This window comes from Saccostrea cucullata, unplaced genomic scaffold (assembly GCF_032062105.1).
Source record: "Saccostrea cucullata isolate Sc308-1 unplaced genomic scaffold, CSIRO_AGI_Scuc_v1 ctg2657, whole genome shotgun sequence".
Lineage (NCBI taxonomy): Eukaryota > Metazoa > Mollusca > Bivalvia > Ostreida > Ostreidae > Saccostrea > Saccostrea cuccullata.
The window spans coordinates 58,386-75,202 of NW_026939431.1; the positions used below are offsets into that span (position 1 = coordinate 58,386).

The 16,817-nt window shown below is 31.4% G+C and overlaps 1 protein-coding gene across 1 annotated transcript; it reads right to left on the reverse strand.

Annotated features, from left to right (window-relative positions):
• Positions 1-8,652: 8,652 nt before the first annotated feature.
• On the reverse strand, positions 8,653-9,334 carry LOC134253034 (uncharacterized; the record flags this gene model as incomplete). The annotated part of the gene is made up of 1 exon (XM_062735557.1): positions 8,653-9,334. A coding segment is annotated over one exon (682 nt), but the record flags the coding sequence as incomplete, so codon positions are not given.
• Positions 9,335-16,817: the final 7,483 nt, after the last annotated feature.

Below are 16,817 nucleotides of genomic sequence, written 5' to 3' on the forward strand. Positions count from 1 at the left end.
AAAGAATTGGGCCTAAAATTGATCCCTGTGGTACTCCCGCTGTGACTACTTGTTTTTCAGATTTTATATTTCCAAGTTGAACACTCTGAAATCTACGGTTTAAATATGAGTCAAACCATTGTATTGCATTGGGGTCAAAATTATAGCAGTGTAGTTTTTTAATCAAAATATCATGATTCACAAGATTAAAAGCCTTGCTGAAATCAAGAAAGGTTACGCCGACAAGTTGACCAGTATCCATTGCGTGTAACCATTCATCAATTAATTTAGTAAGAGCAGTTTGGCATGAGTGAGATTCCCTGAAACCTGATTGTGATTTGCAAAGTAAATCGAAATCTGATAAGAAGTTACGGATATGATTAGCAACATGTTTTTCAATTAATTTCGACAAAGTGGGGAGGATAGATATTGGCCTATAATTCCCAGGATCAAGTCTATCTCCTTTCTTGTATATTGGTGTTACCTTTGCAGATTTCAATTCATTTGGAAATATTCCAGTAGAAATACTCACATTGATTAAATGAGTGATAGATTTGTATATGGCTGGTGCAGCATGTTTCAGTCGGCGAGGACCTATGGTATCGATACCAGCCGATTTATTTACATCAAGTTTGTTTAATAAAGCTAACACGTCATTTTGGTGTATAAGGGGAATGCTAAATCTATTACCACGTTCAAGCTTGGTTTTTGTAAATTGCATTAATTTCTCGCAATCAAAATATATCCGTGGGATATTCGAGATAACCTTCTCCGATATACCTGTAAAATGATTGTTAAAAATCTCAACAATTTCTTGCGTGTCCTCAGTGGTGTTATTGTTGTCAGATATAGACATTGGTACAAAATTATTTGATTTTGATACTAGTTTATTTAATGTTTTCCACATTTCTTGTGGATTTTTGCTTTGCTCTATAGTTGACCTATAATATTTGATCTTTGCGCTGTCTATAAGTGCTGTGATCTTGTTTCTCCAGATTCGGAAGTTTTCAAAGTCACCATTTTGATGGAAACTGTCACGCATATGTTGTGCCTTAGTGATTTCTGGTGTTAACCATTTAGGGCGATTATTGTTTTTTACTCGCTTAGTTTTAATCTTTAATTTAAACATTATTTTATTCACAGGTGTTATTGTGAATAGGATTGGGCAGCAGGCGCAGCCTATTTTAGCCCTCTCCCTACATTTAGGTCAAGGTACAAAACAAATAGTAATAATAAAAGAATGTACAAAAGAAGAGAAAAAAACACAAACAAAAATGAACAAAGTAACATAGAGAGAAAAAAAACCAGAAAAAGACATATATAGAAAATTATACAAAAGAGAAAAATAGAATGAACAAAATAACAAAAGGGCAAATTACAGGGGGAGACAAAATACAAAGTAGTACCGGTTTGGGAGTACTTCTAACAAATAAAAATTATATCTATATATGGATATGACAGTGTTTATATAAAACGTTTTGTTGCTGCTATAAATGTATGTACAGCTTCAAATATTTGTATACATGTATTAATGTCAAGTCCATGGTTAGAACTACCATTTAAAAATAAATCACATTCAGGAATATTATCACAGTTTATAATGTTGATTGAAAGAGTACATCTCTTGGAATTGTTTATTTTGGACAAACAATAAAGTAATGATAGGCATTTTCAATACAATCAGTACAATGTTCACACATTGGAGTTTCTGCTAAATGTTGATTATATAAATCTGCTTTCAGATTACTAGCATTATTCCTTATCTGGCAATGTATTATATTATACTTTCTTATTCCAAAATTAAAAAGTTCAATACTTTTCCTACAGAAATGAGATTTTAAAAGACTTTTGAATGAACATATTCCTAGAGCATTTTTAATATAATCTGGCAAGGTATTCCATTGTTTGACTGTAGAGGGGAGATAACTTTCCATATAAGATGTTTTTCTAATATTAGGGATTTTGAATTAAGCATTATTAGTTCTAAGATTATACGAATGACTTGATGGGTGATAAGGTTCAATAAGATCATACAAATACTGTGGAGAATAACCATTAATAATTTTATAAAACAATATTAACTTATGAATTTTCTCCTTGTTTTTAGGAGATCCCATCCAAGTTCATCATACAATTTTGTACGAGAAGAGTTACACCTTAACCCAGAAATAATTCTGCCTGCTTCAACTTGTATATCTTCTAAGAGTTTAGAATCTTTTTCAGAACAATTGTCCCACACTACATCAGAATACTCTAGCACAGGTCGAACAAAAGCAAAATATATTTTAATGAGTGTTTTACGTGAAACCTGGTATTTGAGCATTCTAAGAGTATTATCTGTATGTATATGTGTATGTCCACATAGCATCTCTTTGGAAACGTAAGCCTAAATGGGTATGAGAATCATTTTGAATAATAGGTGGGCCATATTCACCAAATTTAACAGGAGAATATACAATATTTTTTCTACTAAAATTTAAATTTACAGTTTTGTTAGGATTAAAATCAACTAGCCATTTTTTTTTTACCATTTATCAATATGTTCTAGATCATCAGTAAGTGATTGCGTAATATTTTCTTTGTCTACAATAGCATATAAAGAAGTGTCATCAGCAAAAGTCTTATATTGTTGACTAGATCATCACAAATATCATTAATATATAAAAGGAATAGGAATGGTCCTAGGACTGAACCCTGAGGAACTCCAGCATTTACTGTTTCAGAGTTTGATGTAAACCCATCTATTACAACTTTTTGTTGTCTATCAGATAAATAATTCTCAATCCAACCTAGTACATTGCCATTTATACCATAACTTTTTAACTTTGTTAAAAGGCCTTTATGCCATACTCTATCAAATGCCTTAGAGATATCACAAAAAATAAATCTTACATCTTTTCCTTTATCAAGATTCGAAATGATAGTATTATATATTTCTACCAGTTGATTAACAGTTGAATCTCCAGGTTGAAAGCCAGACTGATATTTGTATAATATGTTATTGTCCTTCATAAAGTTATATAAATGTTTAAACAGTATTTTTTCCATCAATTTACACATGACACTTGTTAGAGATATTGGTCTATAATTAGATACCTCTTGGGCACTCCCTTTATTTTTAAAGACTAGTGTTATTTGCGATAACTTCCAGATGTCTGGTAGTTTTTTTCCCTTAATGACATATTATAGAGAGTTGTTAGAGGCTTTTTAATAGATGTGGATATTTCTTTTAGTACTCTTGGAGATATGCCATCAGGACCAGGTGGTTTACTGTTATCAATAATAGTTAACTGGTCATAAATTTCAGCTTCGGTGATAAGCATTTCGGAGAAAATGTTATTTTGTTGTGGTGGACCAGGTCCATGAAGAGGAATATCTGGTTCATTAGTCACCAGTATCAAAAATAAAAAACACTCACAAGGAGAAGAACTGGCCATGGACATTAATAATAGTATAACACTGCAGTTTTAATCTTTGCATGTTTGTCCAATACTTTATTAAATAGGATATAAAATTTTCTCAAAATTTCATTTGGATCACATATGCTTTCCAGTGTTGTAAAATTCGCACTATATATATATATATAATCATTTAGGAAATTGTGCTCATTGAAGTTTTTAAAGCATCTGTATGTTATCTCAGTGTGCTTTCCTTTTCGTAAGAATGTATTTGTTTTTCTTGTGAAACACACCAGGTAGTGGTCTGACAAAGCTATGGGGGGCACTTGAATTTCACAAATGATTTCAGGTAAATTAGTGTAAACATGGTCAATGAGTGTTCTTGATGTGTTTGTAATTCGAGTAGGTTGTTGAATTACTTGTGTAAAATCAAACTCCTCTAGAGCAGAGGGGGAAGTTGGATTTTATTCATTTATATTGATATATGGTTATACAATAATCCAGAGTTCTATGCAATTGTACAGTATACGTAATTATACAAAGCTTTTATATTGTCTACTTGTGTCAATCCATCATTATAACTCGTTTCTACACACACAGTGATTATCATAACAGGAAACAAAATTACGAATTTTGTTACATTGAATTAATTCTGACAGAGCACTCTTGTAAAAACTCTACAATAAAGTACAGAGTATATTTCTTACAAGTTGCTGTCCTTGATTCTTCGCTCAAATAAAAATACTGAGTATGTTTTGTTAAAAAGATTGCATACGAAAATGTTAGTAGCTAAATTAAGCTATTGTTTGTAACGTGGACATATTTTCTACAGGAATATACTTAAGTAAATTTAAAATTGTACCAAGGAATTTAAATTAAAAAATAAATTTCTTAGTAGAGATCATAATCGATCATTAAGGACAGATGATACAAACAAAAAATGAGTTCATGGATTGGTATATATTTTTTGACCTAATTTCATTGCAAATGATGCAAATAAGAAATTTGTAGAATATAAAAATATTGTAAACATTCTATGACGTTCAAATTCTACCCTCCTGAAACTATCCTTATTATTCTATACAAATAAGTTTTACTTCAAATTCCATTTTTGTGGAACTTACAATAAAAATTCGCGGTAAAACCTATTCTTTTTATTCATTAAAATATGACCCAAGCTATTAATTCAAAAAAAAAAATTAACAAAAGTTTGTATCATCTGTCCTTAATATTTGCAATATTACTTTCTGAATTATCTTCCATGCAAATTAAATAATAAAAACATTTGTCTTTTGCGTTATTTCATTTTGCATTGATATCGATGCAAAATGTAACGCACAAAGTAAAAATTTTGTTAATTACATTTTGAGTCATCATTACAAATTATGCTCAACTAAAAAAAGATACTTTTTTGTTGAAAAGTTCAGACTCTTCTGCATTCAAGAAATCAAAATATTTACATAAATTTTAGAAATTAAGATTAAACTGACTTGATACCTTTTATAAAGTAAGTTAAAAATTCTAAAAATGTAACGCATTTGCCTTTAAAAACAATTCAATATAAACACATGGGTTTTATTTTATTACTGAAGTAAATAAATAAATATAATGAATATGCATCAAATTGCTCTAATTGCTTGCCTATTTACAAAAAATTTCCGGCGACTGATCCTTATGAACTTTAGAATATCAACTGCGGGAAATGGGGACTGGTTCTAAGACCATGTAAACTGAGGTCCCACATCACGGCAAGTCTTGGCGTGAAAAAGATCCCTCACTGCTCAGTGGCCCTGGGTGTTCAAAATAGCTATACATTTGCAGACCTCCACCGGCAAGTGGTTGCGTCTCCCATATGAGTGAAAAATTCTCAAGAGGGACGTTAAACAAACAGAAGCATGCATCAAAAATATTTTGACCTTTGACTTTGACCTGTCAGTGTTTCACAAACACAACTCATTTAAGGTGGCTCATTACATCCACAGTTTATTTTAGATTTCAGTACAGCACCACTTATAATGTAGATGTCAAATATCCAGATGGGGGTATTGATATCATAAATATTTTTTAAAATAGAATTTTTTAGTTTCGTCTAATTTTAGTGAAATGTCTTATTTCAAGTTTATTATTAACAGCATTTCAGAATTTTCAGTGTCAAGTGATGGACATCTTCTTAAAACAAGTACATACATTGAAAATACCTCATAATACCTAATAATAATTTTATTAGAAAAAATAATTTTCTCCTAAAAAACAACTGATGTCATTATCTTTTTAATCTGTGCATAAAACATTAAGAAAATGAGTTCTGAAGAGACAGTGAATGTATTTCAATGAATTACATGTGTCAAATTGAATGAAGAATGTTTAAACGAAATGAAAAGTCCAATTTAAAAAATATTTGGTATAAAAAGTCCACTTTCAAGAGTTATCTTTCCTTATTACCCAAGACTCAAAACATCAAGGAACGTTTGACATTACAACTAAAATTCAGAACAAAGCTTTAAATTGTCAGTATATACATTTAAATCAATAAAGCAAATATATAAATTAACACTAACACAGTAAATAGCGCGAGTAAATAACTTTTTAATTTCAACAAGGTTGTAGATTTTAACTCGAATTTCCTCCATATAAACATGTCATTGATTGACAGAGCTCACTGCATGCATCTCTATGAAATTGACATTTCTTGTTTGGCGAAGATTTGACTGTTGTTTTCTATTGTTATTGCTTAAAAGCAATTCTTCTTGGTTTATGCATAATGAATCCGTTACTTTGCTTTCACTGTTCATAACACGCACGTTTCATATATTTTTTGAAGCGTTTTAAAGGTCATGGTCATATTATAGAGGTACCTGTACGATTCGTCCCCAGAGGAATACGATCGACACAATGGAGGTTTATTTTTTGTGTAGTACGTCATCAAAAAGTGGTGTAATGAGCCTCCTTAAAGAGATTTCCGGTTAGCCTTTAAATACTTTTGTCAATTGTTACCAGCTGAACTTTGTACCCTGTATCTGTTACCTTCAGGTTGGTAGTATGTGATTTTCCTCAGATTTACTTTATCATTATATATATGGTGGCTTTTGGGAGCTTGTTACCACCTCAATTTTGTTGCCTTGACAGTGCTCTGAATATTAGTGACTACCATACATGTTTTGGTTTTGTCAAAAGTGACCCCTCTCCTAACAATAAGACTCAAAATGTTACAAGTGTACTTTAATCGATCGAAAAAAATCTGCTAATGTGCGTAACCAATAATCGAAATCTGTTACATGAAATCAGTTTGATTTTTAACCTAATCTTTAAACTTGAACTACTGTTATAAAAGATTTCCAGAGATTTCCTGAACTGAAACAAAAGATAAGAAAAAAGAAATGGTAACCTTGTGAGAAAAAAAATATGAATGTTGTTTGAGAGAAAAAAACTACAAGATGTGTTTTGGTGACAATTTATTCGAAAGAAACATGAATCAGATGAGTAAATCATCTCTATTTTTCAACAAATAAGTATAGATATTGGGCATTAAATTAAATATGCACAAAAGAAATGGCTAAAGGAGGCTGGGGGTCAACAAATTAATCACCAGATTTAACTTAATTTTCTAGATATCGTAAGCTGTCAACTATCGTTTTGCAAAGAAATATTTCATACATTTAAGTTTTAAAATTTCATCATTTTTGTATATCTTTCTTCTACAGGAGGTCAAAATAGTCTGAAAATGCCCACAACCCGCCAGCTCCTTTAAGAAATAAAAATTATGCAATAGTTTTTTTTTAAAAGTTTCTATATAACTTATCTAACAGTAGTGCATAATTGATTTCTTATGTTCAGAATCAGTCAGGGACTGAGAAACACAATGCTGTTTAACCCTATGAGGTAAACTTTTATAAATGATTGTCATTTAAAAAAAACTAATTAAGTAATCTTATAGAAGGAACTTTATTTGCTCAATTCTCATTAATGTAGCTGTTTGTATGTTGTTGTAGGGTTCTTGCCTCAGAGAATTTTGGTATGAGTAAAGAGCAGCCTGGAGGTTCCCTGTCACCTGTTGACAGATCCCCAGAATCTGCCACGATATGTCTCTGTGATGTAAAGGTAAACGCTGTCCCTGATCATAGTGAACTAGGGTCTGTAGTTCATTTAGAGCAGTTTGTACTCTCATTCTGTCTACATGTCTGTAGCAAAAGAACTCTAACATTCATAACAGGATATACGGTGGGATATATAATATTCCCTCATTATTCTGTATAGCGGAGTGTTGTTCTAGTATCCATGGTATCAATTCACTGATGGAATGGATATCATTTTCGAGTATGATATCCCATGCTAAGGCCTGTCTCATCTTTCTAGTCCAGGATTGTCCTCCGACAGCCTCAGTATACATCTCTGTATCTACAATACTCTTATACATCACATATGGCTGTGCTAACTTGGTTTTGATCACCCCTATAATAGATAAAGTGTCCGTGTATCTAAGTGTCTTGTAATAATACATGGCTACGTACAACATATCAGTTATACAACCAAACTTGACTGCCAATTTAAGCATATGACAGGATATTTTGTCAACTCTATACCTCAGTTTGTTTTTATGTGTGTAAATGTCCAGGAGTAATAAAAAAGGAGTTTTCCCAAGGACAAAAGCCGTAAGTTTCTGTAGCAGAAGGACTTGATACAATGTCAGGATGGATGTGTCTATCATATGTTCTATTATATGTAGACATCTCATACAAGCATGTATGTTGAATTTGTGATGTGTGCTATAGAGGAGTAGCTCAATGAAAAGGTTTCTATCAAATTCAGCCTCAGAAATCAGAGCATGTTCATCTGTACAGATGGAGAGTAGGGGGTTATGGAGGACATTTACAATAAAAGACCTAATGGAGCGACTTTGTAGCAGGAATGCTAAACCCTTCTCATACAACCCATACAGTCTTATTAATAATTGATGTTGTTTTTCACCATGAATTTTACTCAGAAACATGTTGTTGTCTGAAATGAAAAAGTTAGGACAGACACCCTCATACACCCATTTAAGTATGAGTTTAAAACAGACCCAGAAACACCCCAGGAGATTTTGTGGACACCAGTGAGGTATTAAATTTTGTTGAATCACCCAGAAAACTGCCGTCTTCATGTGATAGGAACATAGTATTTTATCATCATCACTTTGCCCACTGTGTATTATTTCTGTTAAGAACAATTTTAGTAAGCCGTAAGTTAAGAATTGACAGTGGTTCATTGCTTACACAAGTTTTTGTTCTGCGAGAGATTAAGAGATTCTCCATTCATGGTCTTCATGTCTACTTAGTCCATTTCCTATGGCTACAAAGTGAAATCCATTTTTAACTATATTATAAACAACATGAGGCTGTGGCCATGAACGACATCTGTCTATCCATGAGGAGGCAGATTGAGGCCAAAAGTCACAAAGAAAACAGAGAGCTTGATCATATTCTATTGTTTTAATTGTTCCTCTGGCACAGGGTCCATGTGGAGTGGCTTTGGTTGGGGATGATTTGGAAAGCACGATTTGTTTGCATTTAGAACTAGATATGCAATGTCTGTTATTCATTGTAACACAAGCACTTTGAATGTCACTGTTCATGCTTGGTGACAGTAAATATAACAAAGTGAATCCTGGTGGGCTATCAGAACAGTCACAGAGGACCAGTGTTTGTCTGTGTGTGTTGTAATACTGAGATTGAGATAAGTCCCAGATTACGCGATGATTTTTGGGCCAGTACATAAAATCTAAATCTGATCCTTCCAGCCTTAATCCTTCTCTGTAACTTCCACTCAACATCACACTGATATTATCACTTGATTTCACTTGATTTTTCACCTTATCCCAAATATCCACCATATCTCGCCTCATGGCCACCAATTGTGAGGTCCCCACTTTACGACACAGTCCCACAAACACTGACTCTGATATGTGTTGTATGGCTGTACTAAAGGAAAAAAAGTAAAGTATAACTTATATTTTTCATATATATTTTTCTAGGAAATCAGTAGTTAATGATAATTCAGAAATAATTAGATATCTGAATCTTACTTTATGATCAAGTTTGCATTTTGATCTGGTTCAATGATTTTTGAATGGAGTTATGACATTTTTAAATTATAAAGTAGCGCAAAGAATACTACTGCCGGTTTGAAAATATTATTGCATATGCAAATACTGTCAGATCAAATGAAACTGTTTTGTTTTTCAAAAAAATCTTTTACTGTTTTATAGAAAAATATAGCATTAATTTTCTTTTTCTTTTAATCTTGTTAAAGATCTTTGACTCTTTCTTTTTATTTCTTTTTATTCATTTCAGGGTGTTTTTAAAGGTGCATTAAGACACAGATTTGAAGTTAGTATTTTCTGTATAATATCATGACTTATTTATTGTAATAGCATTTCACACGAAAATATTCATTAAAAATCTTATTCATCTAAAAGATATTGAAACTTTGAATTTTTTGAGGTGTTTGATTGACACATCTATGTACTTTCACAAGTTTTAATTTTAGTCTCAATATTTAGAAAATCGGGTGTATTGATGAAAAATATTAAAACTATACACACTTCTTTGGATTACTAATACAGGTTGTAGAAAATAATTGATTGCGCATAGTAGAATCTTATAAGGGTAAGTTAGTTGTTTTGTTGTACCTAAAAATGAAGTAAGGTTTCATCAATAGGTCAACATGTCCACAAATTTATTTTTACAAACCCCACAAACAATGTGAGATATAAAATTAGAACTTTACAGTTTTAAATATATCATTGTTTAACGGATACTGTAGAAAGTTGAAAAAAAACTAACTTAACATTGCAGAAATAATATAATTATGTTTGTCAATAAAGGGCAAGTTAGACATGAATGGTCTTTGAAAGGCTCTTATTGAAAGCATGGCATGTACAACGTCAAGACCCCTATATAATCCGCCATTTACAATGTGCTTTTGGTTTCAATTAACAACAGAGAAAACATCTTTTCAGAGGCTATCGAAGTCCAACTTGACTCTCATTGACAAACAGATTTTTTTTTGCATTGATCATGTTGACGCCTTTCACTAAAAGTACAGAATTAAACAGGTGCATATAAAAAAAAAAATACTAGAAGGCATATTTGAAAGATTTTTTTCTCGATAAATATTTTTATTCAGTTTTTGTCAAGTGGTACTTTCTATCTGCTAATCAATGAAAGCTTTATAAACAACATAGTTTTGGAGCTATTGTAAAAAAAAATTGCCTGAAAAGATTTTGAGATATGTGATTTTTCATAGCAGTTATATCCAAAACTTAAATGGGCGAAGGTGGCAGACACTATTTTCTAAAGGAAAATTAGCACAGAAATGAGTCATTTTGAGGCTTTTATACATTAAACTTAGAGATGTACCAAATTCATGACGTCATATTTCCAGAACGGCCCTCCTTCATGCCATATTTTTTCATTATTTATCATATCCATCTACTCAACTATTGTTAAATCCAGTTTCATAACCTTTTAAGAACATTATATTTTTAGGGCACAATAAAGCTCAAACTGTACCTTCTTCTTTCTACATTAATATTCCCAATCAAAGATGATCATACTTTGGAACAAATATTTTTTACGAGTTTTTTTTTCTTTCACACAGATTACAGAAGTAAAAAATAGACGTATATGTAAATAAATATACAAGACAGTTTGAAATAAAGCAAAAAAACTAATGTGAAAGTTTATGTAGAGAGAGAGAGAGAGAGGGAGAGAGAGGGAGAGAGAGAGTGTGTGAGAAAGATGAGGGGGCACACACTTTATAAAATAAGTAATGGTGAGGGAAATTTCAAAGTTTTTCAACTATTTCCTGCTATTGTCTTTCAAATTCATCATATTTACAATTTTTAACAAAAATATTTTTCTACTTTAATTCTTTTAGTATTAGCATTTTTCAAAGCCTCAACGTTTAATTTTATAGTTTTGGCATACTTACTTGCAAAAAAATATTGTTTTATAATCAGAATAAGTACATTTTCTAACTTGTAGGAGTTTTTGTATATAAATTTACCAAATCAAATTGATTGCCTATCAAAACAAACAGACATGTTTACTTTTTGCACGATCCATTCCTCAATCTCTAACCAAAACGAACATTAAACGAAAAGATTATCAATAGTTTTAATATCCTTCTCACAGAAGGAGCAAAATGGTGAATCAATAAGTCTTAATTTAACAGATGGCATTTAGTAGAAATTATACTATGTAAAATTTGGAATTGTAACCATTGAAGTTTTGATTCTTGAGTTGTTTTGAAAGATATCTCAAAGAAATTTTCCCAGTATTTTTCACTAAATCCTTTCCCATTTTCCAACCATTTCATAACTGAAGTTATATTGTCCTTTTTATTCTTTATGAGAACACTGTACATATCTTTACACCGTTTTAACTCTTTAAGAAAATTCCAAGATTGAATGGAAACAGTGGTCTAGAAGTTGGCTTTATTTTATAATTCTTAAAACAGAATAGTCTCTTTCTAATTGCTGTTCTTAGTCCTGCATATTCAACATAGTTTGTGTTTACCTTCATGTTATTTTGAATGAAATCAAAACTGTAAGAATTTCCATTTAAATCTAAGAATTCATTGGTAAAAACAAAGACCGAATTAAAGGAACTTTTGATGAAAATTGACACCTAGTAAATCAAAGGATGTAGTACTGGGATCAAACTTCCATCTTGAGTGATGAAATACATCTTTTGAGATTGTTTTACTTTCAATCCAGACAAGTTTAGTTTTAGAAAAATTTATTTTTAGACCAGAGATTGATGCAAAATAATCTAACACTCTTGTAATTCTATCTAATGAACTTGGAGAGCCATCAGAAATAACAGATGTGTATCATCTGCACATTGAGAAAACTTGTATTCTTCACCATCAATAGATATACCTTTTATATCCGTTATATAGACTTTTTCTAATTAAAATACCTACAATCTCTGTACAAAGTAAAAAAAAGGTACGGTGAAATAAGATCACCTTGTCTACAACCCCTTTCAGGGCAGAGATACTGAGACACAATCCTATTTTGAATAACACAGGATTTTGTATTATTATATAAACATTTTATCCATTTTCTAATTGACTGACCAAGATTGAAGAAACAAAGTGATTGATGTATGAAGTTCCATGAAATGGTGTCAAACGTTTTTTTCAAAGTCTATAAACATTAAGAGACCAGGTATATTTCTCAACACCGATTGGTGCATAATATCATATATCAGTCTAATATTTTCACCAATAAATCTACCTTAAATAAACAGGTCGGAGAGAATACTCGAAATCGGGTATTATCCTTGAAATCGCGTATAATACTCGATATTAGGGTATCGTTGTATCCGCGAAATCGGGTATTCCGTGCAATTTTCTATAAAAACTAAAGAATAAAGCAACGGCGCATTATGCCAGTAACTGTTACTTGTACATCAGTATCTTGTGGATTTATTTTTATCAAACCTAATTCATAAGGTTGTCAAATAAGTTTTGAATCACACAACAAACACTGCTGGGGTAACAAAGAGGACAGAATGGCGTTATTATTTTTCAATATAATTTCTAAAAACAAATAACTACACTTCGTTGGTCTTTATTTCCCATTAAAGTATTCCATATACTTAATTTTCTAATTTGTGCACTATTCACAAAACGTGAAATTTTAAAGAAATTAAACGACTAACGCCGTGTTATGTATTTTTACTGAAAAATATATGGCGTCCCTTTCTCGTGAAATATAAATTACTCCTAACAGTTAAAGAGTACTGTATATAAGCGAGTCATAATTGTATATCTCTGCCATTATAGAATACCAACGTTATTATAAAAAAGAAAATAAAATAAGATGAAATAAATACCCACGGGAAAACAGTTTGAAAATAGCTAATTGAAGCTGAGTATCATTTTTATGTCAATTTAGCATGAAATTTTTATTTCAAAGACACCGTAAACTTTTTGGTTGCATTTTAAGCGATACAAAATATACTATTTCACCTTTATTTTATGCATTTGTGTGAAAATTGAGAGCGGGAAGTCATATGAACAGGATTTTCGTGTTTTTTTTTTGTGGGGAGGGGGGGGGGGGTATAAATAAAAGTCAAATGTGTACATCTTTTCATGAAGTTAAAATATATTGAATTTCTCAATATAAATCGAGGTACAGTCATATTGATAAATGAATTACATAGTCAAGTTTTCACTTTTCTTATAGTTTTTACGTTTATGAACATGTTAATGAACAATCTGAAATAATGGAGTGTTCAATTGCCTTGGAAACTCTTGTCTTACTTTTTGGGAATATAATTCCTCATCGGACATTAAAATTTCATAAATATCGTAGCCACTTCCTTTCTTTATCATAGGCGTCGGAACCAGGGGGGGCGGGGCTAGGGGAGCTTAGCCCCCCTTTTTTTCCCAATATATACTTAGTAAAGACATTGAACCCTTTTCACATAGGTTAAGCCCCCCCCCCCCCCCCACTTTCCACAGACACCTCGCAGTATAGGCTAAGAATGGGTAAAGTTTTGGTGTTTGGAGAAAAAATTAGGTACTAAAGTTCGAACCTAACCCCCCCCCCCCTTTCCCTACGATTAAAAATATTTGACCGAGTTTAACCGACCGTGCCATTCAAAGAGAGGTTTCTTAGACATATGTAGAGGTTGTTTTGTCAGAGTTGAACAAGAAGCCTTTAGCCCCCCCCCCCCCCCCCCCCTTTTGAAGTCGACAGGAAATGGTAAAATATTGATGACTAAAGCAAAATCAAAAGATCAGCAGTTATGTTCTCTCATAAACTGTATTCCTGAAACTATCACTGTCTCTGCTAAAATTTTGAAGACATTTTCTGCAAATATGTTTGAATGATAAATAAAAAAGAAAAGATTTTTTAAAAAAGAGAAAGAGGGTTCTTTTAGCCGAAATTTTAGACATTTTTATCATTACATTATTTATACATTCAAAAATAATTTTGATTTTATGCACAAGATGAATGTGAAAGTAATTAATGAAGCATAATTAATGACTTTGGAGGAGAATTGGGACCCCCAGGGTTTACAAGGATTTCATAAACACAAAAGATCTTCATACATATTACCAGTATTTTTTTATTTATTTATTTATTTTTTATTTTACTCTTTCGTTACTGAATCAATTGTAAAAATCGATAACTCACATGTTTATGTCCCAGCTTATAACCGGATATTGTATGTGCTTTGTAAATTTTGAATCAATACCGGACAAGAATGCAAAATACGAGAATGAAACGCATCTGTTTTTTTTTTCCTTTTTCAATGTTATATTAGTTAAAATTATATTATTTACATGAATGTACATATAAATAAACCATGATATTCAAAGAGTCCTGATATGTAAAACTGTAATTTGCTAGATATTTCATCTATATTATATTTATTTTTAATATGAAATGTTTTTCAATGAAATATATATAACAACAATGATGAATAATCATGATTTTTCTTTTTCATTACTCTTTCTAGATTGTGTAAACTTTTGTATATTGAACATTGAATATAAATATACTGATCCAGGGAGCTCCTGGCACCCCAGGTGACGTATTAACAGAGGGCTTCTGAGGAAGTTTTACCTCAAAATTTGTTGTTTGTTTTTGGAAATAAATCTATTATATATATAAAAAAAAAAAAAAAAAATTAATGACTTCTAGATACGATAGACAATCCCTTGTTACATGACATCTTATCTGGTGTGTGAAATGTGTTTCCGTATAATTTGATTTATTTACAAATTGTTCATGTTTGTCGTGTTGATGTGGAATTATTATAAATTCCCGAATTCTGATACTTTACAATTCTGTTGTGTTGGGAATAAACATTAGGAAGATGCATATACTTTCAACATAAGGTAAAATATAAAGCAAATCGAACGCCTTTTTGTGTGCAGTTAATGAAATGTACTGAGCTCCACGGGTATTTGTTGTCCCGAGCGCTTTAATCTTGAAGCCCAAATTCTTACTTGGCTAGTGATACCTTTAGAAAACATCTGTATCTAGATGAAAGTTAACTCGGCAACATGCGCCATCCCATTCTTTAAGTTTTATTAGGTGTTTACTACTCCTATACCCGATTTCGCGGATTCAAAGATACCCTAATATCGAGTATTATACGCGATTTCACGGATAATACCCGATTTCGAGTATTCTCTCCGACCTGATAAATCCTGTTTGGTCTCTATGTATTAACTTTTCTAAGAATTTTTTTTATTCTTTCAGAAATACACCCTGAAGCTAATCTATATACAACATTTAAGAGGCTAATAGGCCGCCAGTTTTTTTTTTAGGAATTGTCATGGCTTACCAGTTTTCGGAATATAAGTTATTACGCCTAATTTGTTTGGTTCAGAAAAAGTTTGCTTTGCGTATGAATCATTGATTGCTCTTGTGATAAATGTGCCAATATCCACCCAAGAAAATTTTGTAAAAATTCACACGTGAATCCATCTGGACTTATGCTTTTTTCATTTTTCATTTGTTAAGATAGATTAGAACATCTGATTTTGTTACAGGACCCTTTATACTTAGAGATTCTTCAAAGAACAGCTTTGGGATGCCATTATATTCTGATGATTTTTTGCTGTAGTTTTCTTTGTCTATAATTTCTCTTTTTATATAGATTTTCATAGAAGAGTTTTGTTTCATTTAGAATATCATATTGATCTGAAATAATAGACCCATTTTCTTTTTCTAATCTTGGTATCTTTTTAATTAAATAACTTCTAGAATCAATTTGACTAAAATATTTTGCTGATTTTTCTCCTTCATCCGTTCAATCGGGAACGAATAACCTGTCCCTTTAACTTTGTCTTATGTATATCTTCAAGTTCTGTTTGTTTCATTTTAAGGGTATCTAATACACTTTCTGTCAGATTTTGTTCTAAATGTAAAATCTTATTTTCTAAAAATCTTTTTTTTTCTTACATCTTGAGTAAGGTATAGTATTTCCTCTAATTTCCATGAGTAAAATATCCAGGAAACATTGGTAATTAACAGTGAACTACAATACTTCGTTGTCGAAAGAACAAAGATTATCTACATGTGTATTGTACACTGGGTAAGCATACTGATCTTTTACATCATTTTTTATTTTTTTTTGATTCAATCAATACAAACCTTATCTGTTAAAAGACAATTGTTTAACTTCCAAAAACCTTTACCTTTGATAAAGTAATTTATTTTCAAAGACATCACAACTGAAGAATGATCTGATCTGTAACTGTTTTCATATTGAACACTACTAACAGAAGGGAGCAAGGATTCAGAGATAAGAAAAAAGTCTAGCCTAGCCTGTTTTGAGGGTGTCTTTTTTTCTCCACGAAGATCGTCTAACTTGAATATAGTTTTCACAAAATCTTTTAGATTCAAATTTTCTATTAAATTTATAACTT